At 44.9% G+C, this 23,140-nt stretch overlaps 1 protein-coding gene across 6 annotated transcripts in view; it reads left to right on the top strand.

Moving 5' to 3' along the window:
* MAJIN (membrane anchored junction protein) overlaps positions 1-23,140 on the top strand; it is a 135,807-nt gene that overhangs the window by 83,283 nt on the left and 29,384 nt on the right. For all 6 annotated transcript variants that reach the window (XM_056527057.1, XM_056527058.1, XM_056527056.1 and 3 more), the window contains 3 exons: positions 17,860-17,935; positions 18,296-18,409; positions 19,097-19,143. In XM_056527057.1, coding sequence (XP_056383032.1) covers positions 17,860-17,935; positions 18,296-18,409; positions 19,097-19,143 — 237 coding nt within the window. The remainder of the gene's footprint in view (positions 1-17,859; positions 17,936-18,295; positions 18,410-19,096; positions 19,144-23,140) is intronic.

Here is a 23,140-nt window from a genome sequence, read left to right as displayed (position 1 = left end):
AGGAGCTAAATAGTGCACTGTTATTATTTTTGTCTCTTCTTATAGTTTATTTAATTCAGATTACCTAGATTTAGGGATGCTGGACCTAAACTGATAATGTAACAATATCTTGGATATATGAAAAATATATACCAGGTATTTTAGTGCAATAATGTCTATTTGTGGGATATTAGGATGATGGTCATAATTTCCAATATCATGTATCAATATGTTATCATCCCCTTTTTTTTAATGTTACTAAATTCATGCAGGATAAATCCTTTTATTTATGTTACTCTTTTAATTTTTAAACAACTGTCCATGATATATTATTCATAACCCACACCAGTTGTTATTGGCGTATTAACATAAGTCTCAATTCTGATCAAAATATGCTGTAACTGGGACTGATGACTCCTAGGTAAGTATTGTAAATATTTTATGAAAAGATGCCAAAGCCATTTGGTAAAGATTGAGATGTTCAACCTAATAATAGTATTGTTTCTATGCTTTATTTTGTAGATTTGTGGATTATGTAGTTATACATAGGTGTATAAATATTAGGTTGGGACTCAGTTTCTGAGCGTGCTCTGTTTTGAGTGGGCTCTGCAAGAGTAAAACTGCAAGAGAGTTAGAAATCTGAGAGTTTGAAAGCAGGAGTTTGAGATCGCTCTGAGTGTTACTTTGCTTACACTCTAGAGACTAACTCGAGAAGGTCTACTAAATCCCCATAACTAGTATGGCCTCCATGTTGGAAAATGTTGTCCGGTGTACATCCTATTCAATGTATGCAATCCTTGAACAACAGTTTGAGGGTGCATATTGTTGTGCGAGATGTATGCTAGTTGTTCGTCTGGAAGCCCAGATCCTGGATCTAGAGGAGCGACTGGCAGCATTGAGAAGCACTGACAACATGGAGAGGAGTCTCCTGCTCACTGAGCAAGTACTCTCTGGGGTAGAAGTGGGGGAGAATAGTGCGACAGAGGTTTAGGACAGTCAGGCAGTTAGCTGGGTTACAACTAGAAAACGGGGTAGAGGGAAAAGTGTCAGAGAGGCTAGTCATGAACTGGCACACCCCAACAAGTTTGCCCTGTTGGCGGATGAGGGGGATGCCATTTCAGAGCTAGCAGTACTGCAGCAAGATACTGCCTCTGACCGCCAGGGGGGTGTCTGCTCCAGTAAGGAGGGAAGGAGGAGTGCAGGGCAGGCTAGACAGGTACTGGTATTGGGGCACTCAATTATTAGGGGGACAGACAGGGCGATCTGTCACAAAGACCGGGATCGCCGAACAGTGTGCTGTCTTCCTGGCGCTCGAGTTCGGCACATCGCGGATCGGGTTGATAGGTTGCTGGGTGGGGCTGGAGAGGACCCAGCAGTCATGGTACATATTGACACCAATGACAAAGTAAGAGGTAGGTGGAGTGTCCTTTAAAAATGATTTCAGGGACTTAGGCTGCAAGCTTAAGGCAAGGACCTCCAAGGTAATATTTTCTGAAATATTACCTTTACCCCGAGCCACAACAGAGAGGCAGCGGGAGATCAGGGAGGTAAACAAGTGGCTCAGAAGCTGGTGTAGGAAGGAGGGGTTTGGGTTCAAGGAGAACTCGGGGAGAAGATGGATAGAAGGGTGGAGGAGTGTTTAAACTAGGGACTGGGGGGGGGGAGGGAACATTTAACAGAGGGGAAGACAGTGTAGATGGAGAGGGGGGACTTATTAATGTACTGGGGGGGGTTAGAATAGTTAATAGGGATAGGCTTCTTAGGAAGAAATAACATACACCATTGAATTGCATGATGACTAACCAATAAAACTGATGAACTGGAGTGGTTGATGTCTGAGGAAAATTATGACATAGTGGGTATAACAGAGACTTGGTTGGATGATAGCTGTGACTGGGCGGTCAACATACAGGGTTATAGTCTATTCAGGAAGGATCGGACAAAACGGAAAGGGGGAGGAGTTTGTATGTGAAATCAAGGCTGAAGGCCGCTGTAACGCCAAGCGCTCTGGGTCCAGCTGCTTCCCCGGAGTGCTAGCGGCGTTACTCTGCTTGCAGCGCTCCGGTCGGCGCTGCTGACCGAGAGCGCTGCTACCCTGTCACCGGAGGGGATGCGATCTGCGGGACGGGACGTGCCCGCTCACGGATCGCATCCCATGTCTCTTCTCACCTGCTCCGTCCTTCCTCTGTCCCAGCCCGGCGCGTGCGCTGGCTCTCTGAAATTTAAAGGGCCAGTGCACCACTAATTGGTGCCTGGCCCAATCTAGTCTAATCACTGTTTTCCCTATAAAACATCACTTCCCCTTCCTGTCCCTGCCGGATCTTGTTGCCTAGTGCCTAGTGAAAGCATTCCAGTGTGTCCTTGCCTGTGTTTCCAGAATCTCTGCTGTTGCCCCTGACTACGAACCTTGCCGCCTGCCCTGACCTTCCTGCTACGTCTGACCTTGCCTTGCCTTGTCCTTTTGTACCGCGCCATCTCAGCCGCCAGAGAGGTTGAGTCGCTACCGGGTGGAACGACCTGGGGGTTACCTGCCGCAGCAAGTACATCCCGCTTTGCGGCGGGCTCTGGTGAATACCAGTAACCCCTTAGACTCCATTCCCCTGGTACGGCCCACGCCATCACCTCTCTGGTACAGAGGATCCACTTCCAGTGTCCTCACCCTCCGCTAAACCCGGATCCTGACAGTAGATCCGGCCATGGAGTCCGCTGAGGTGCCGCTACCTAGCCTTGGAGACCTTACCTCTGTTGTGGCCCAACAGTCTCAACAGGTAGTCCAACAAGGACATCAGTTGTCACAACTGACTGCAATGGTTCAGCAACTTCTGCCTCTACAGCCGCCAGTTGCTCAACTGCAAGCTGCCGCTTCTAGCACCAGAGTCCGTCTTTCTCTTCCGGATAAGTTTGATGGGGACTCTAAGTTGTGCCGTGGCTTCCTGACCCAATGTTCTCTGCACTTGGAGCTGTTGGCTGACCAATTTCCCACGGAACGGTCAAAGGTGGCATTCGTGGTCAGCTTATTCTCTGGAAAGGCGTTGTCTTGGGCCACTCCGCTTTGGGACCGCAATGATCCTGCCACCGCTTCAGTCCAGACCTTCTTCTCTGAAATACGCTCTGTCTTTGAGGAACCAGCCCGGGTTTCTTCAGCCGAGACGGCCTTGTTGAATCTTGTTCAAGGAAACTCTACAGTGGGCGATTACGCCATTCAGTTCCGGACTCTTGCCTCAGAATTAGCCTGGAATAATGAGGCTCTCTGCGCGACCTTCAAGAAAGGTTTATCCAGCCACATCAAAGATGTTGTGGCCACACGAGAGATATCCTCAACCCTGTCTGAACTAATCCATTTGGCCACCCGCATTGATATGCGTTTTTCAGAAAGGCGACAGGAGCTACGCCAAGAAAAGGATCTCGTTCACACCAGGCGGTTTCCCCGCCCAACACCTCTCTTCCAGCATCCGCTGCAACCTGTGACTGTGCCTTCCGCCGAGGAGGCTATGCAAGTGGATCGGTCTCGCCTGACCCAACTTGAGAGGACTCGCCGCAGGAATGAGAACCTTTGCCTTTACTGTGCGAGCTCCGAGCATTTCCTGAAGGACTGTCCTATTCGTCCTCCGCGTCTGGGAAGACGCACGCACCTAGTAAACGTGCGAGAGGCGTTACTGGGTGTGGATTCTACCTCTCCACGCTTAATTATTCCTGTACGGATTTCTTTGCCTGCTAAATCTGCCTTTTCTGCCGTGGCCTTTCTGGACTCTGGTTCAACAGATAACTTCATTGAGGCCTCTTTAGTCAACAGATTCAACATCCCTGTGACCCGTCTCGACAAGCCTCTCTTAATTTCTTCTGTGAGCGGACAGAATCTGGACTGTACTGTGTGCTATCGCACAGTGCGCTTGCGCATGAACGTAGGTGTCCTCCATCATGAGGAGATTGAATTTTTTGTGCTTCCCAACTGTACTTCTGAAGTTCTACTAGGCTTGCCTTGGCTCCAGCTCCACTCTCCTACTCTCGACTGGTCTTCTGGGGACATTAGAAGTTGGGGTCCTACCTGTCACCAGCGATGCTTTAAGACCTTACCCATCTGTCAAGTAACCGTTGCTTCTTCTCTGTCAGGCCTGCCTAAGGCCTACCAGGACTTTTCCGATGTTTTTTGTAAAAAGCAAGCAGAGGTCTTACCACCACACAGACCCTTTGACTGCCCTATTGACTTGCTTCCTGGTACTTCTCCACCGCGTGGCAGGATTTATCCTCTCTCTGCCCCAGAGACCCAAGCCATGTCCGAGTATGTTCAAGAAAATCTAAAAAAAGCATTTATCAGAAAATCTTCGTCTCCTGCTGGAGCAGGGTTCTTCTTCGTTACTGAGAAAGAAGGAACCCTACGCCCATGCATCGATTCTGCGGTTTAAATAAAATTACCGTTAAGAACCGTTATCCACTCCCCCTTATCTCTGAACTGTTTGACCGTCTGCGGGGAGCGAAATTTTTTACCAAACTCGATCTAAGAGGGGCTTATAATCTTATCCATATACGTGAAGGAGACGAGTGGAAAACTGCATTCAACACCCGTGACGGACATTTTGAGTATCTTGTCATGCCTTTCGGCCTTTTCAACGCCCCAGCAGTTTTCCAGGACTTTGTCAATGAAATTTTTCGTGACATGCTATATACCTGTGTAGTAGTCTACCTGGATGACATTCTTATTTATTCTTCTAACCCTGAGGAACATCGCCTCCATGTCCGTCAGGTGTTACAGCGCCTACGCAAAAATCACCTGTATGCTAAGATTGAAAAGTGTCTCTTTGAACGCAGTAGTCTACCTTTCTTGGGTTACATTGTGTCCAGCCAAGGCCTTCAAATGGATCCTGACAAACTCTCTGCGGTTCTGGATTGGCCACGCCCCTCTGGATTGCGAGCTATCCAACGCTTCCTCGGGTTCGCTAACTACTATCGTCAATTTATTTCCCACTTCTCCACCATCGTTGCACCTATTGTAGCATTGACCAAAAAAGACGCGAACCCGAGGTCATGGCCATCGATGGCGGAGGAGGCCTTTAATCTGCTCAAGGCTGCCTTCGCTTCTGCACCTGTTCTGTCCAGGCCTGACCCCTCAAAGCCTTTTATCCTCGAAGTAGATGCTTCTTCTGTTGGTGCCGTTTTAACTCAAAAGACCACTACTGGGAAAAATCGCACGTGTGGCTTTTTCTCCAAGACCTTCTCTTCTGCAGAAAAAAATTATTCGATTGGAGATCGTGAGCTTTTAGCTATTAAATTGGCACTCAAGGAGTGGAGACATCTTTTAGAGGGGTCCCTGCATCCCATCATCATTTACACGGACCATAAAAATTTATCGTATCTCCAGACTGCCCAGCAATTAAATCCTCGCCAAACTAGATGGACATTGTTTTTTTGCTTGCTTCAATTTTGAAATTCATTTTCGTCCAGCCGACAAGAACGTTAGAGCTGACGCACTATCACGTTCCACCGATGTTTCCGAATCGGAAGCCCCTCCACAGCACATCATACCTCCTGAGTGTCTCATCTCCTCCGCTCCTACCACTCTTGTGCAAGTTCCTCAGGGGAAGACTTTTGTACCTCCACGCCTTCGCCTCAAGATTCTTAAATGGGGTCATTTGGCCGGACATGCTGGTGTCAAGAAGTTGGAGCAGTTGATTTCCAGACACTATTGGTGGCCCTCCTTGCAGAAGGATGTGACTGATTTTGTTCGGGCTTGTACTACCTGTGCCCGTGACAAGACTCCTCGCGAGAAGCCGGCAGGTCTCCTCCTTCCTTTACTTGTACCTGAACAGCCATGGTCCCATATTGCTATGGACTTCATCACCGATCTGCCACCATCCCGCAATAATACAGTCATCTGGGTGGTCGTTGATTGTTTTTCTAAAATGGCTCATTTTGTTCCTCTGTCGGGTCTTCCTTCTGCGCCTCAATTGGCGAAACAATTTTTTCTTAATATTTTTCACTTCCACGGGCTTCCCACGCACATCGTCTCAGACAGAGGCGTCCAGTTTGTTTCTAAATTTTGGAGGGCACTTTGCAGTCAATTAAAAATCAAACAAAATTTTTCTTCTGCTTACCACCCTCAATCCAACGGTCAAGTGGAAAGAGTAAATCAGATACTTGGTGACTACCTGCGACATTTTGTCTCCTCTCACCAAGACGATTGGGTGGACCTCTTGCCCTGGGCTGAATTTTCGTACAATTTTAAAAACTCTGAGTCTTCTTCCAAATCCCCATTTTTTGTGGTGTACGGCCGTCACCCGCTTCCCCCCCCCCTCCCCATCCCCACTTCCTCTGGGGTTCCTGCCGTTGATGAATTGACGCAAGATTTTTCTTCCATTTGGCGTGAGACTCAAAAGTCGCTTCTACTGGCCTCATCTCGAATGAAGGCGCATGCTGATAAAAAGAGATGGGTTCCTCCGGTATTTTCCCCTGGTGACAAGGTATGGCTTTCTGCTAAGTATATTCGATTCCGTGTACCCAGTTACAAGTTGGGCCCCCGATTTTTAGGGCCTTTCAAAGTCAAAAAACAAATCAACCCTGTCTCTTACCAACTTCATCTGCCCTCCTCTCTCCGTATTCCTAACTCTTTCCATGTCTCTCTACTCAAACCTGTTGTTCTTAACCGCTATTCTCCCAAAGTCACTCTTCCGGCTCCTGTCTCTGGATCCTCTGATATCTTCTCTGTGAAAGAGATCCTCGCCTCCAGGGTTGTCTGAGGTAAAAGATTTTTTCTCGTTGATTGGGAGAATTGTGGCCCCGAAGAGAGGTCTTGGGAACCCGAGGTCAATATCCTTGACATGGAACTCATTCGTAAATTTCTGGGTTCCAAAAAGAAGGTGAGACCCAAGGGGGGGGGGGGGGATACTGTAACGCCGAGCGCTCCGGGTCCCGCTGCTTCCCCGGAGCGCTCGCGGCGTTACTCTGCTTGCAGCGCTCCGTTCGGCGCTGCTGACCGAGAGCGCTGCTACCCTGTCACCGGAGGGGGTGCGATCCGCGGGATGGGACGTGCCCGCTCACAGACCGCATCCCTTCTCTTCTCTCTCATCTCTTCTCACCTGCTCCGTCCTTCCTCTGTCCCAGCCTGGCGGCGCGCGCGCGCGCCGGCTCTCTGAAAATTAAAGGGCCAGTGCACCACTAATTGGTGCCTGGCCCAATCTAGTCTAATCACTGTTTTCCCTATAAAACATCACTTCCCCTTCCTGTCCCTGCCAAATCTTGTTGCCTAGTGAAAGTGTTCCAGTGTGTCCTTGCCTGTGTTTCCAGAATCTCTGCTGTTGCCCCTGACTACGAACCTTGCCGCCTGCCCTGACCTTTCTGCTACGTCTGACCTTGCCTTGTCCTTTTGTACCGCGCCATCTCATCCGCCAGAGAGGTTGAGTCGCTACCGGGTGGAACGACCTGGGGGTTACCTGCCGCAGCAAGTCCATCCCGCTTTGCCGCAGGCTCTGGTGAATACCAGTAACCCCTTAGACTCCGTTCCCCTGGTACGGCCCACGCCATCACCTCTCTGGTACAGAGGATCCACTTCCAGTGTCCTCACCCTCCGCCAACCCGGATCCTGACAGCCGCACTGCGGGAGGATATATGGGAGGGAGACTATAATGTGTAGGCATTATGGGTAGAAATATATGGAGATAAAAATAAAAAAAATCTGATAGGGGTTTGTTATAAGCCACCAAACATAATGGAAGAGGCAGAAGATCAATTACTGAGGCAAATAAACAAGGCAGCAAATCAAAATGATGTGATATTAATGGGGGACTTTAACTATCCTGATTTAAACTGGGAGACTGAGACCTGTGAATCTCATAAAGGAAACAGGTTTCTGACCATAACTAAAGACAATTATCTGTCCCAAATGGTGCAGAGCCCGACCAGAGGGGGTGCCCTACTAGACTTAATATTAACCAACAGACCTGACAGAGTAAGTAATGTGTAGGTAAAAGGACACCTGGGAAATTATAATCATAATATAATACATTATAACTTTATTCTTCAATAAGGGAATCTCTCGAGGGGCCACAAAAACGATGAACTTTAGGAAGGCAAAGTTTGATCAGCTCAGAGAAGCCCTTAACAATATAAAATGGGATATAGTCCTCAAAAACAAGAAAACTGACACTTAATGGGAGACTTTTAAAGACATCTTAAATTATCACTGTAATAAATATATACCTTTTATGGGAATAAAAGGGTCAGAAATAAAAGAAAACCGATATGGATGAATAAAAACAGATAAAAGCCGCAAAAATACAGACAGAAAGACTCATTGCCAAAGAGAGTAAAACAAACCCCAAAATTTTCTTTAACTATATAAATAGCAAAAAGGTCAAAAATGAAAGTGTTGGCCCTTTAAAAAATGATGAGGAAGAAATTATAAACGAGGATCAGGAAAAAGCAAATATATTAAACAAATTCTTCTCCACTGTGTTCAGAGGAAAATGAAATGCCAGGTGAAATACAGCGATATAAGGTAAACTCCCCAGTACAGGTCACCTGTCTAACCCAGGAAGAAGTACAGTGCCGCCTACAAAAAATCAATACAGACAAATCACCAGGTCCAGATGGCATTCACCCCCAAGTTCTAAAGGAATTAAGTAATGTAACAGACAGACCCCTATTTTTAATATTCCGGGACTCTAAAGTAACAGGGACTGTTCCCCTGGACTGGCGCATAGCAAATGTGGTACCAATATTTAAAAAGGGAACAAAAGGTGACCCCGGGAATTATAGACCTGTTAGTTTAACCTCTGTTGTATGTAAATTGTTTGAGGGTTTTCTAAGAGATGCTATTTTGGAATATCTTGATACAAAAAAATGTATGACTCCATATCAGCATGGCTTTATGAGGGATCGGTCCTGTCAAACTAACCTGGTCAGCTTCTATGAGGAGGAGAGCTCCAGACTGGACCAGGGGGAATCGCTGGATGTCGTATATCTGGATTTTTCCAAAGCATTTGATACAGTGCCGCATAAAAGGTTGGTGCATAAAATGAGAAGGATCGGGCTGGGGGACAATGTGTGTAAGTGGGTAAGTAACTGGCTCAGGGATAGGAAACAGAGGATGGTTATTAATGGTACTTATTCTGATTGGGTGACTGTTACTAGTGGTGTACCACAGGGGTCCGTCTTGGGTCCTGTTCTGTTTAATATTAGGGATGTAAGTAAAAATCGATTCGCGCGATTATCGCAATTTTTTCATTTGGCGATACTGAATCGATTCAAAATATTTTTGAATCGATTCTTTTAGGGATGTGGAATTTGTATCTCCTGACGCCCGGAACAGCATGTCCCGGGCATCAGGAGATACAAGTTCCACATTTGTGGAGCCGGGCAGGCCGGATCTGATGCGGCAGCGCTCTGGGTGTATGGAGCGGGCTCCGACTCGTGCCCGCTCCGTACTCTGCGACCCCCGGCTACTGAAATCTGATTTCAGTAGCCGGGGGCTGCTGATGCATCACCGCCGCTAGTATCCAGCATGCGGTGCTCTGCATTGTGTATGAAGCGGGCTCCGGACTCGTGCCCGCTCCATACTCTGCAGCCCCCGGCTGTTCTCAGTAGCTGGGGGCCGCCGCTAATAGCCAGCATGCGGCGATCGCCGCGGCTGGCTATTAAAGGAGTAGTCCGGCGCAGCGATGTCCCGCCTCTGCTGGTGATAGGCTGAAGCTCCGTGTGACGTGCCGGGCTAACAGGAAGTAAGAAGAATACAGCCCAGGGACCGAACACCTGTACCGGAGTGTACCAGAGCTCCGGGGGCTCCTTGGCAGGTAAGAGTAAGTGTGTTTTCTTTTATTTTGCAGCCCAGACAGGATAAAATGAGAAAAGTGCACGTTGGACTACTAGATCGCCGCTGTCAAAGCTGACAGCGGCGTCTATTGGGATCTATGAATGCTCCCAGGTGGGCTATGTATCGGGATATATCTTGATGTATCGTCACCTAGACGGTATCGCGATATATCGGGATATATCGAATCGCCACACTGGTATCGCGATTCGAATCGTATCGCCAAATTCTTGGCGATTCACACCCCTATTTAATATATTTATTAATAACCTTGTAGAGGGGTTGAATAGTAAAGTAACAATCTTTGCAGATGATACTAAACTCTGTAAAGCGGTAAACACAATAGAGGACAGTGCACTGTTACAACTGGATCTGGATAGGTTAAAGGTTTGGGCTGGGAAGTGGCAAATGAGGTTCTACACTGATAAATGTAAGGTAATGCATATGGGGAGGAAAAATCCGGGCTGGGATTATGTATTAAATGGGAGAACACTTGGGACGACTGACATAGAAAAGGACTTAGGAGTCTTAGTTAACAATAAATTTAGCTATAGTGACCAGTGTCTGGCAGCTGCTGCCAAGGCTAATAAAATCATGGGGTGCATCAATAGGGGCATAGATGCCCACGAGAAGGAAATAATTCTACCGCTGTACAAATCACTAGTCAGACCACACATGGAATACCGTGTACAGTACTGGGCACCAGTGTAAAAGAAAGAGATAGTGGAGCTGGAGAGGGTTCAAAGACTGGCAACCAGGGTAATACAGGGAATGGGAGGACTACAGTACACAGAAAGATTATCAGAATTAGGGTTATTTAGTTTAGAAAAAAGAAGGCTTAGGGGCGACCTAATAACTATGTATAAATATATCAGGGGGCCATACAGAGATCTCTCCCATGATCTATTCATACCCAGGACTGTATCTATAACAAGGGGGCATCCTCTACGTTTAGAGGAAAGAAGTTTTCTACACCAGCACAGAGGGGGGTCCTTTACTGTAAGAGCAGAGACTGTGGAATTCTCTCCGGGAGGAGGTGGTCATGGTGAACTCTGTAAAAGAGTTCAAAAGGGGTCTGGATGCATTTTTGGAGAGTAATAACATCGCTGGTTATGTATACTAGATTTATAGGGACAATACGTTGATCCAGGGATTTATTCTGACTGCCATATTTGGAGTCCGGAAGGAATTTTTACCTCTAGTATGAGGGTTTTTTGCCTTCCTCTGGATCAACTCAGTAGGGATATAGGTTGAACTTGATGGACTCTGGTCTTTTTTCAACCTCATGAACTATGTTACTACTGAGGTTCCCCAAACGGGTCTCCGCATTCTCTGCCCTGTGTGGTCATTCAGGCTGTTCTCCAGCACTGCCTAATACCCTTGATTTGTCTCCATGTTGCTGAATACACTCCCCGGCCTCACAAGCTTACGAGTGAGCGATGTCTCCTCATTCATGGAGCATGTCCCAAGCTGATTGGCTGTTGCAGGTCACGAGGCTCCTTGGCAACCTTGGCATCCCAAGCAAGAATACTCTGCACAGCATTGTGCGATCCAGACACACAGTGATCGCAGCGCACTGCTGTCCTAACCACGCTACCCCACTGACACACTCACTTACTACTCTAAGATAGTTTATATTTATATTACTATGTGTTTTTTTTTTACCATTGTACTCACATTATATGATTTATTTTACTATAGTTTTATGTATCAATTAAAAAAAATAGATTTTAACTATTGCTAACCTATTAATTTTGTATTGTGATTGTGTTAGGTCCCTCCTACCTTTATTTGGGTGCCATTTTTATACCTATATAACCTGTATGTACTAATTTCTTGTATACTGATCTGATGAAAGGGTTACGCGTAATTTGTTTTTTCTTTTACTACAGCATTTAGTAATAACAGTTAATATTACAATATAAACTCTGCATTGGATTGCATATAATGTAGATCAAAGTACAATACAGTAGGACAGAGTAGTAATGGGATAGTGGCAACAAATCTGCCACATCTGAACATACTCTTATAGTTGAATTAGTTGAGCTTTATCACATCAGTGGCGTTGCTAGGGTTGGTGTCACCGGGTGCGGTAAAAAATGGTGTCACTGTCACCCGATACCTACCCCCCAAAGTAAGTTTTTATCCTGTTATGACAGACGGCAATGGTGTAGCGCATTGAAGAAGTTTTCACCCATTTAAAACTACAGTTCCTAGAATGACTTAAACTGATGCCAGAAAGTTAAACAGATTTGTACATTACTTCTATTTAAAAATCTTAATCTTTCCAGTATTTATCAGCTGCTGTATGCACCACAGGAAGTTCTTTTCTTTTTGAATTTCCTTTCTAGTGTTACCACAGTGCTCTCTGCTGACACCTCGGTCCATGACAGGAACTGTCCAGAGCAGGAGAGGTTTGCTATGGTGATTTGCTCCTCTATGGACAGTTCCGAACTATCAAAGTTTTTATTTAAGAATTAGAATATAGGAAAAGGTTACATTTAGAGTTGCTCATAATATGAATACAAATCAATGAACAGATATCAAAAGACATATCAATAAGGAGGGAACCTCTATAGTAGTAATAAGCAATCAAAACTAGAAGGTAAAGCTATTATTCACAGTATGGCAACTGCTAGGGGTCGCTTCTAATAGACCATTTAGGACCGTCAGTCGTCTTATGTAACCCTCGACAAAAGACTAAATAAAAAAAAGGGGAAAAAGGACTTAACCATGAGCAACTTGGTATGATCCAAATGTCTAAAGATAAACAAGTCACGGGGTATACGGGAGACCGACACGGGAAGGACAGAAACACATGGGGGGACCCACAAAACACGCGGGATAGAGACTGAAGGATGGGAAAGGATTAGGGGAGGGGGAAAGGGAGGAGAGAAGGGGGAAAGGGAGGAGAGAAGGGGGGAAAGGGAGTTCCTTATGCTAGTGGTAATATTAAGAAGAATAACTTTAAATACTCCATGCAAGGCTGCCAGTTTTCGTCAAATAGTTTTTGAGAGTCTAGAAGATACCATAGCACTACTTGCCCAGTCCTTCAGCTCGAGTGATCTCCCCATGGTCCTTTTCCCACGCCAACATATATGGGAGCATAATAGCTGGGCCCAGTAAGGTACTATAGATAGTGGAGATTAAACCTCTGCCCTCCGAGGAGGAGAAGCATAGGGATTCGTATGAAAAGCAAGAGGTAATGTCTGTCCCCAGACTTTTCAGGCTAGATAAAAAATGGGAAATTTGTTTATAGCAAAATAATTCAGTCAGGCAAACCATGAAAAGTACGAAAGTGATCAGCCGATTTAATGCCTAATCTGTCTATAAAGTCAACTACGCGAAGAAGACCAGGAGAAGGCCAAAGAGACCATGCCAGGAGGGAACCTAGGATTACAGACAATTGGGGCACCGGAGTGTGGGCTGATTGCAATGGGAAGCGATTGCGGAGACTATCCCATAAAGCTAGTGATTGTGAAAGTCAGGCGACAGAAACGGAGCTCTGTCCCTAGAAGGGAGCCACTGAAGTAAAGAAAGTGGTGTGCTAGGAGAAGCTAATCCTTCTCCTTCTATAGCGACCCACTTAGATCAGGAATGTCCACCATGAATTTGTGTCAACTGACCCAATCTAGCTGCTTGGAAATATTTCTTAAGGTTAGGCATCCCTAAGCCCTCTAGAGGGCGGGAAGCATAAAGAGTTATACAGCCCACCCTGCTACCCCTTGAACCCAGATAAAGCGCAGTAAGTCAGACTGTAATCGCTCTAAAGCGGAGTCTGGGACAGACACTGGAAGGGAACGAAAAGCATACAACAGCCTGGGTAAAATATTCATTTTAATCAAAGCTATCCTATCTAGCCACGAAAGAGGGAAGCTAGACCAAGTTTGCAGATCGTTTCTAATTAGCGGAGTAAAGAGAGAATACTATAGGGGTTAGCTACATTTACTCCACTGGAAATCAAAGTTGAGTTCCAAAAGTTTTACCGTCCTGTCCGGTAAGTTAATGTTTAAAGCTACAGACTTAGAGTGATTCAGTTCTAAATCCGACAACTCCATAAATTGGTGCAAGATGCTAAATAAATTAGGGAGAGAGGTCAGGAGAGAGGGGAGAGATAATAAAAGTTCATCAGCAAAAAGCGCAAATTTATGTTCCCCTGCCCCGATACCCCTAATTGAGGAAGAACTACAAATAACAGCTGCCAGTGGCTCTATTGCCAGGTCAGACAGGACAGGGGAGAGGGGACAACCCTGTCACGTTCCCCTCCCAATCTGGAAGGCCTCCAAGACTTAATCCCTGCAGATTGACCACAGACCAGGGGGCAGCATATAAATTATGTAAGAGCATCAGGAATCCTGGGCCAAAGCCCCTATGTTCTAAGGTGAAAAACAAATACTCCCAGTTCAATGAATCAAAGGCCTTCCATAGATCAAGAGAAAGTAGCAGGCCCGAACAAGGACTGGTATCACCGTCCCAGGGGGAGTGCAGAAGTGAGACTTAATCTTTAATCCTACAGGTTTGATCAGGTGCATGCCTACCCGGGATAAAGCCCACCTGGTCCGGATGTATATAAGATGCAATAAACCTGTTCATACGCATGGTCATAATTTTAGTAAGTAGCTTCATATCATTATTAATTAAAGAGAGAGGCCAATAATTAGTGATCCTTATTCAGTTTGGGAATTGTTTTAACAACGGCCATGTAATATTCAGGACCCAAAGGGGCACCCTGGCGTATAGCGTTAAAAAGATTAGGTGAGATAGCAGAACAGGGGCAATTATTTTTATAATAAAGAGCACCAAATCCATCCGGGCCAGGGGAGCTTGATGATTTCGAAGCTCTAATTGCTAACAAGACCTCATCTGAAGTAATCGGTTTCTCCATTATGTCTCTATGATCTAGAGAAAGTGGAGGTAGGTTTGCAGAAGAAAGGAAGACAGACGCCCGATCCCTATCCAAGGGGGATGGGGGACCATAGAGAGTTTGAAAATGACTAGCAAACTCCCTAAGAACCAGTTTATGGTTTTGGGACAAAGTGCCGTCACGTAGGCAAAGCCTGGGAACCTTCCCCAGGGATCACCTAGGAGCCAGCTTTCTCGCCAATAGGGTTCCTGATTTATCACCTCAAGAAAAAAAAACGATAGCCTGACCATCTTAACCCCTTAAGGACCAAGGACGTATGAGTACATCATTGGTCCCGCTTCCGTGATATAACGTGGGGTCCCACAGTGACCCCGCATCATATCGCGGCGGGCCCGGCATCATAGTGAAGCCGGGACCCGCCTCTAATAGCGTGCGGCACCGTGATCAGTGCTATTAACCCTTTAGCCGCGTGCTCAAAGTTGAGCCACGCGGCTAAAAGTGAAAGTAAAAAGTGCTGGTTAGCTCAGGGAGCTGTTCGGGATCGCCGCAGTGAAATTGCAGCATCCCGAACAGCTGTACTACAGGAGAAGGTCTTCTTACCTTCCTTCCTGCAGTCTGATTGCTGATTGAATGCTTCAAGCCTGAGATCCAGGCTTGAGCAATCAATCGCCGAAAACCCTGATCAATGCATCCCTATGGAGATGCATTGAACGCTGTTAAAGATCAGTAAATGCAATGTTATAGCCCCCTATGGGGGCTATAATATTGCAAAAGAAAAGTGTAAAAAAAATCATTAACCCTTTGAATTATCCCTTCCCCTAATAAAAGTTTGAATCACCCGGCATTTCCAATAATAAAAAAAAAACTGTAAATAAAAACAAAAATAAACATGTGGTATCGCCGCGTGCGGAAATGTCCGATTTATAATATATCACTAATTGAACTGCACAGTCAATGGCGTACGCGCAAAAAAATTCCAAAGTCCAAAATAGCGTATTTTTTGTCACTTTTTATATCATGAAAAGATGAATAAAAAGCAATCAAAAAGTCAGATCAATGCAAAAATGAAACCGACAAAAACTTCAGATCACGGCGCAAAAAATTAGCCCTCATAGCGCCCTGAACACGGAAAAATAAAAAAGTTATAGGGGTCAGAAGATGACAATTTTAAACTTATACATTTTCCTGCATGTAGTTATGATTTTTTTTCTGAAGTAATACTAAATCAAACCTATACAAGTAGGGTATCATTTTAACCGTATGGACCTAGAGAATAAAGATAATGTGTAATTTTTACTGAAAAATGTACTACGTAGAAACGGAAGCCCCCAAAATTTACAAAATGGCTGTATTTTTTTCAATTTTGTCGCACAATGATTTTTTTTCTCGTTTCGCCGTTCGTCGTTTTTGGGTAAAATGACTGATATCATTACAAAGTAGAATTGGTGGCGCAAAAAATAAGCCATAATATAGATTTTTAGGTGCAAAGTTTTAAGAGTTATGATTTTTTAGATGTTAGGAGGAAAAAACGAAAGAGCAAAAACCTAAAAACGCCCGGTCCTTAAGGGGTTAAGCTTTTTTCTGTACGAACCGTAAGTGTCATATTAAGATCTGCTTGGGCATCCTCAATCCTGGTTCTAAGGTTGCGGTCAGGGAAAGTTTTATGTTCATCTAAGAGATCAGCATAAGCCTTTTCTTTGGCCTTCAAGGCAGAAAGATAGGCTTTCTTAAACCGGACACCCAGCTGAATCAACTTTCCTCTGATCATGGCCTTATGGGCCATCCACACTATAGGTGGGGAAACCCCTGTAGCAGAATTAGTGGTAAAGAAGAATTTGAGTTCTTCGGTGAGTTCCTCCACCGTGGCATGGTCTGAGAGTAATGATTCATTTAAACACCAGCAAAATGTCTCTGGTTTAACCCACCAGTCGCTGAGGCCCACACATACAATATCGAGGTCGTACCATGCACAAGGGAGAATCTTTGCATAGGTGTTCAGCAGCAGTAAAGCTTGAGGAAAAAATATGATCTATCCGGAAATAAGTGCAGTGGGGGGCGGGGGATTACGTATAATCCTGTGTATTGGGATTAAAGTTCCTCCAAGCATCTGTCAAATCATGGTTAAATAGCGATTTAACAAGCTGTAGGCCCTGGGGAGAGGGAACTCTCAAACTAGGGGGCCCCGAGGCTGATTTGTCCATGACATGATCCAATGCCAAATTTGAATCACCACCCAAAATCAGTGAACCTTCTATATGGGGGAGAAGGGTAGAAAACGTGTCACAGAAAAATCCTTATGGACAGTTCCTAAAATGGATAGAGGTGTCAGCAGAGAGCACTGTGGTCAGACAGAAAAGAAGTTAAAAAAGAAAAAACTTCCTGTGGAGCATACAGTAGCTGATAAGCACTGGAAGGATTAAGATTTTTACATTTTTAAATATAAGTCATTAACAAATCTGTTAAACTTTCTGGCACATTAGGAAGGCAGCAGTTTCTCCACATTAGGTAGCATAGTTTCCTCACATTAGGTAGCATAGTTTCCTCACATTAGGTAGCATAGTTTTGCCACATTAGGTAGCATAGTTTCGCCACATTAGGTAGCATAGTTTCGCCACATTAGGTAGGTAGCAAAGTTTCCCCACATTTGGTAGGTAGTATAGTTTCCCCACATTAGGTAGGTAGCATGGTTTTCCCATATTAGCTAGCATTGTTTCCCCACATTAGGTAGGCAGCAGTTTCCCCACATTAGGTAGCATAGTTCCCCACATTAGGTAGCATTGTTTCCCCACATTAGGTAGCAGGTTCCCCACAGTAGGTAGCATATTTGTCACACACACAGACAGACACACACACACATATATACACTCACCTGGCCAGCGCGGCACTTCTTCTGTCTGGGACGGCCTGACGAGTGACGTTGTTGATGTTCTCCTGCACGGGTCTGTGGAGGGACGGCACTTGCGCGATGTCCCTCTTCAGACCTGGGTCGGCCGCCAGGGCAAACGCAACTGGCGGGGGTAATGGAGTTCTATCAGCCGAGGAGAGGGGGGTGCTATCGGGGTTGTAGTCAGGTGCAGCTAAAGACCGGGGGGGGGGGGGGGGGGTGCACTCAGCAGCATGGTGTCACCGTATCAGGCTGGTGTCACCCAGTTGCTATGCCACCGTATCGCATTGCTACTGTATTGATTTACTTTCTTGTGTTTCTTTCCTTTTATAGGACTCTGTTAGGGCTGTACTTGCTAACCATGATAATTTACAACCTTTTTCTACAAAGCATTTCATAATTTTTCCTTGTATCCTTTAAACTATAATGTAAATGTAATCCACTGTTATATTTAGTGTACTTGTTTTACTATATACATGAAACTCTTAAAAGGAAACTCTGAGGAAAAAAACAGACTTTCCTATTCCAAAGAGCCATGTATGCTGAAGCCACTTTGTATTTTCATGGGTCTTGAAATGAAGTGTTACTAATGTGTATTTATAAAAGTTATTAATGCTTGTAGTCCTGGGAGCCAGGGAAAGAAATATGGTGGCCAGGACCTAGCACTAGATTGTGTGTCTTAATTGTTAACAGTACTGTTGTAGGGTGGGTATTGGTAAGGGGACTTTTTTCCTATTATGAAGATTTTCCTTTGACTTGTATCCTCTAGACAAGAGTAAATGGGACAGTGCTTCTTGCCTAAGGTTCAAGCATAGACAAAAATTCCTTCAACCATTTCCATATGTTTTTACAATGTATGTGGAGCCTCGTTCCTTTGTTAATGGTAAGAGTTCTTTATAGTACTGTAGAATATATATTATAATATTATTACTACGCAGTATACGAAACTGGACACATTTGTTTATGGACATTTCCATGCAACAGCTTTGACAACCTTTGTGAGCTGTTAGGCCTTCCACAAAGTGAAACCAACCCTGGTGATTGTGTTTTGTTTCAGTAGATCACTGTCTTATTGGGCTTTTCCAATGATCCAACAAATGCTGCAACTGGCAAATGGATTACAGCTGAGCCCCCTCTGGCCGGGGCATGCACATGCATTTTGAGATGCAGGAACTCAAAAAAAGAAATGGCCAGGATAGAGCATACAGTAAGGGGGAAAGGGAGGCCCCCCGAGGGATGGAGCACACAGTAAAATATAGGTTATCTTTGGTCTCGGCCACTTCTGACAGATCTCAATTGTCTGTATATAGTGGGCTCTGCTTCGGAGCTGGCCCTATACTCCCTTTGCCACATCATGACATAATACTACAACAAATGTTGGGTGGGAGATTTAATTTCTATATAACTATAATGTTTTTTTTTAAACACATTTATTGTGTATCCTGACTATCCAGTGACAATAACCCTTAAACAAAATGAACATAATTTTACTTTATATCGAACTGATTTTATTTAAAAAAAAAAAAAAGAATATAATGTGTGAATATTATAATATCATATGTTTTTACAGCTACATTTACCACTGCAGTTGAAAGTAGCAGTAAGCAAGAAAGTCAGGTATTTCTACATTTATATCCTTATCCTCCTAGTGAAGCAGATGTATCGACAGGGGAAAGAGATGGTGGCTAACATGGCATTCATAGCATAATATGTTGTTCTTTTTCTTCGACCACCTCATTACCTACCTATAAATTTGTTAGTAGTTTTCAGCAAGAAAGGGTAGACAACCTTAATAAAACTGGCATATTTTACAACTTCTCTTTCCCGCATAATACATTTTGCACGACCTATTTTTTATTATTTTACTGCAATTTGCATTTATATTTGGCTTACCGCTTAAATAATGACAGGGCACTTTTAGTCTGGTTTCATACACTTAATTGTGTTTTCTAATTCACGTGATGTACCCAGCACGAAAGCTAGTCAAACCCCCCCCCCCTGTATGGAGGGAGCATCTTTCCACCAGCTTCTGTGCTGGGTGCGACACGTCATTACAGTCAGAGCCGGGGCCAAGCTGCCCCCCACGATCAGACACTTATTCCCTGCTGCATATCTCCTTTAATGTTACTTTATAAAGTAACTGATGTTACTTTATAGTCTAAAGAAAAAGATTGTCCACATTCACAGTGTTTTGCTTTTCGTTGTGTTTTACTTTCAACTGTAGCATGCTGTAGGTATAACACTTTTTTCCCTATCGCCCATGATGGCACCTTTGGAGAGACCGCCTCCTTCCTCAGGACAGGAAACAGGAACTGGAAACAGTTTGCATATAAGGACCATAGGAGCTGCTATTCCCCAGTTCTTAAGCAAGTATCAAGGAGTAACAACTAGTGTTGAGCGGCATAGGCCATATTCGAATTCGCGAATATTCGCGAATATATGGACGAATATTCGTCATATATTCGCGAATATTCGCATATTCGTTATATCCCCGTTTTATTTTCGCGTATGCGAAAATACGCGCATGCGAAAATTAACATAAGTGGAAATTCGCATATGCGAAAATTAGCATATGCTAATTTTCGCATATGCGAATTTTCGCACGCCAGTCTCACACAGTAGTATTAGAGCCTTCTTTACACCACACAAGCTGGAAGCAGAGAGGGGTGATCACTGTGATGTGTACTGTGAAGAAGAAAAAAAAAAAAAAAAAAAAAGAATATTCGTAATTACGAATATATAGCGCTATATTCGCGAAATTCGCGAATTCGCGAATATGCGATATTCGCGAATAATATTCGAATTGCGAATATTCGCGAGCAACACTAGTAACAACCTAAAAGGAATTATCAATGAATAATAATCAACCATAACCTACATATATAGCTAGGAAATAATAATATATCTCCCCTTTTTTTTTTTTTTTTACATATAACATGGGAGGGAATAAGTAGGTGCCATCATGGCCTCAACGAAAAACAATTACCGGTAAGAGTAATTTATGTTTTCCCTATCGCCCATGATGGCACCTTTGGAGAGGGAGTAGACTAGACTAATAATTAGAGGGGGGGGGGGACTACTGTCTGGAGAACTTTACGACCAAATGAAAGTTCCTCATCTCTCATTTGATTCAACCTGTAGTGTTTGTAAAAGGTATGTGGTGAACTCCAGGTGGCTGAATCTCAGATCTGCTGAATAGAAGCTGAGGCTCTTTCTGCCCAGGATGTAGAAACTGATCTGGTAGAATGAGCATATAAGGACCATAGGAGCTGCTATTCACCAGTTCTGTTTCCTGTCCTGCGGATGGTAACCGGGACGGGTCCCGTACTTCGGGCAGTTTGCATGTAAGTATGTGGACTGTGGGGGCCCTGGTCTAATTGAGACATACAGGGTACCTGCAAGCGGCTTAAAGTCCTTCATATGGGGGCAGCTGCTAAGTCTGGGCGACCTCTCCCCGTCTCGCGCATGGCGCGCGTATCCCGGTCCCTCTCGCTCCCTCCGGCAATGCACGCGGCCTTCTCTTCCTCCTCTTGCGGTGCGGCCTATCGTTTGCGATCCGGCGGCATTCGCTTCCGGGAAGAGGGGGCGGAGTCTGTGTGCATGCGTACGCACGCACGTTGCGTGACGTGCGTACGTATTCAGCGCACGTCACATCAGTGCGCTTCCGCCAGGAGGAGAAAGGTTGCACTGTGGCCTATTCTAAGTACCCAGAGAGGGAAGTCCTTGCGGCTTCTGACCGGGAAGGACGGAATCCAGGGGGGAATTTAAAATGGAGGGGCGCCCAGCCAGTCCAGTACCTCTCCAGGATCCAGGAGAGGTGCTTGCTCCAAGTCAGTGACTTATGGAGCAAGTGACCCGCATTGAAATGGAGCCTGCTGTAACAGCCGAACCGGTACTATGGTGGGGTAAGGGTACACCTGTCCCATGAAGTCTTTTTTTGCAAACTTTTAATGGTAGTTTTTGTTCATTTGTTTTAGGCTAAGGAAACGCCTAGGAAGGCTAAATATAAAAGTAAAGAGTGTGTTCTTTGTAGAATGAAGCTGGATCCAAATTATTTAAGTTCACATTGTGAAGCCTGTGTTAAAAGGATTGTGGAGGATGTGTCTCCGTCTTTCCCCAAAAGTATGCAGGAGGTAGTCAGAGAAGAGATTAAGGCATGTATGTCTACTTGGTCATCCGTGCAGCCAGAGCCTAGTTATTCCACTATAGCCATCCATTCTTCTGTACCTGGTTGTTCAGAGCAAAGAGATTTTTTTTTAATTTGAAGAGGGTGATTTGGATGAAGAGTCAGAAATTTTGGAGGAAGTTCATAGCGGTGCTCTTTTTCCTACTGAAAATGTGGACGGTCTAGTCAGAGTGGTTAGATCTACCATGAAGCTTGATGATAGGATTGAGCCTTTATCTGTGCAAGATCGCATGTATGAATGCCTTACACCCCGCAAAATGATTGGTTTTCCAGTGCATGACTCTTTGACCTCTATTATAAAGTCTGAATGGCAAAGACCAGATAAGAGATAAGCTATAGTACCAAGCATTAATAAGACAAAATATCCTTTTCAGGAAGAATTCACCGACAATTGGGATAGGTCCCCTAGAATTGATCCACCTGTAGCTAAGATGTCTAAAAAAGCAGCCTTACCTTTTGAGGATGCCGGCTCTCTAAAGGAGCCAATGGACAGAAGGGCTGATGGATTTCTTAAAAGAGCCTGGGAAGCAGCAGCAGACTCCTTCAGGCCAATTATTGCTACCACATCTGTGGCAAGATCTTTAAAGGTCTGGATTAATCAGCTGGAGGAGCAGATCAGGGATGGTGCTCCTAGAGACCAATTGCTTCAATCAATGCCTACCTTGGCAGCAGCGGCAGACTTTATATCGGATGCTTCTGCAGACACCCTAAGACTATCCACTAAAGCCTCGGCCTGTGCCAACTCTGCCAGACGGGCTTTTTGGTTTAAAGAGTGGAAAGGAGGTGATCTCACCTCCAAATCTAAATTATGTGCTATATCCTGAGAAGGTTCCTTTCTTTTTGGGACTGATTTAGATCTAGTCTTAGAGAAAGCAGCGGATAGGAAGAAGGCCTTTCCCTTAATCCCTTCCTTCCCTATCCAGAACAAGATGCCCTTTCGTGGAAGAGGAAGGGTGGAATTTCAGAGAGGTTCATACAGGGCCAGGCAGTGGCGAGGCCAGAGAAGAAGCAGAGGTTTCATGTTCACTACCCCTGAAACCTCCAAGAGGTCCCGTCAGCAATGACTTAAGGTTCCCAGTGGGGGGCAGGTTGTCTCATTTTCTTCCTCAATGGGAGAAAATTTCTGCAAGCCACTGGGTTTTGTCCACAATAAAAACCGGTTTAAAAATTGTTTTTTCAGGTCTCCCGACTCTTAGATTTGTTCCAACAGATCTCCGAAGGTTTCCAGAGAAACAGGCTGCCCTGGAGAAAGAAGTTTTCTCCTTGATTCAGAAGAGAGTTCTGGTTCAGGTTCCGGAAGAAGAGCGAGGTCTGGGATACTACTCCACACTTTTCCTGGTAAGAAAGCCCCAATGGCTCCTTCCGCACTATAATAAATCTCAAGCTATTGAATCGTTTCCTGAAGTACCACAAATTTCGGATGGAAAC

Source organism: Hyla sarda, chromosome 6, assembly GCF_029499605.1.
Source record: "Hyla sarda isolate aHylSar1 chromosome 6, aHylSar1.hap1, whole genome shotgun sequence".
NCBI lineage: Eukaryota > Metazoa > Chordata > Amphibia > Anura > Hylidae > Hyla > Hyla sarda.
Note: the sequence above shows the minus strand (reverse complement) of the source record. Positions and strands in the feature narration are given on the sequence as shown.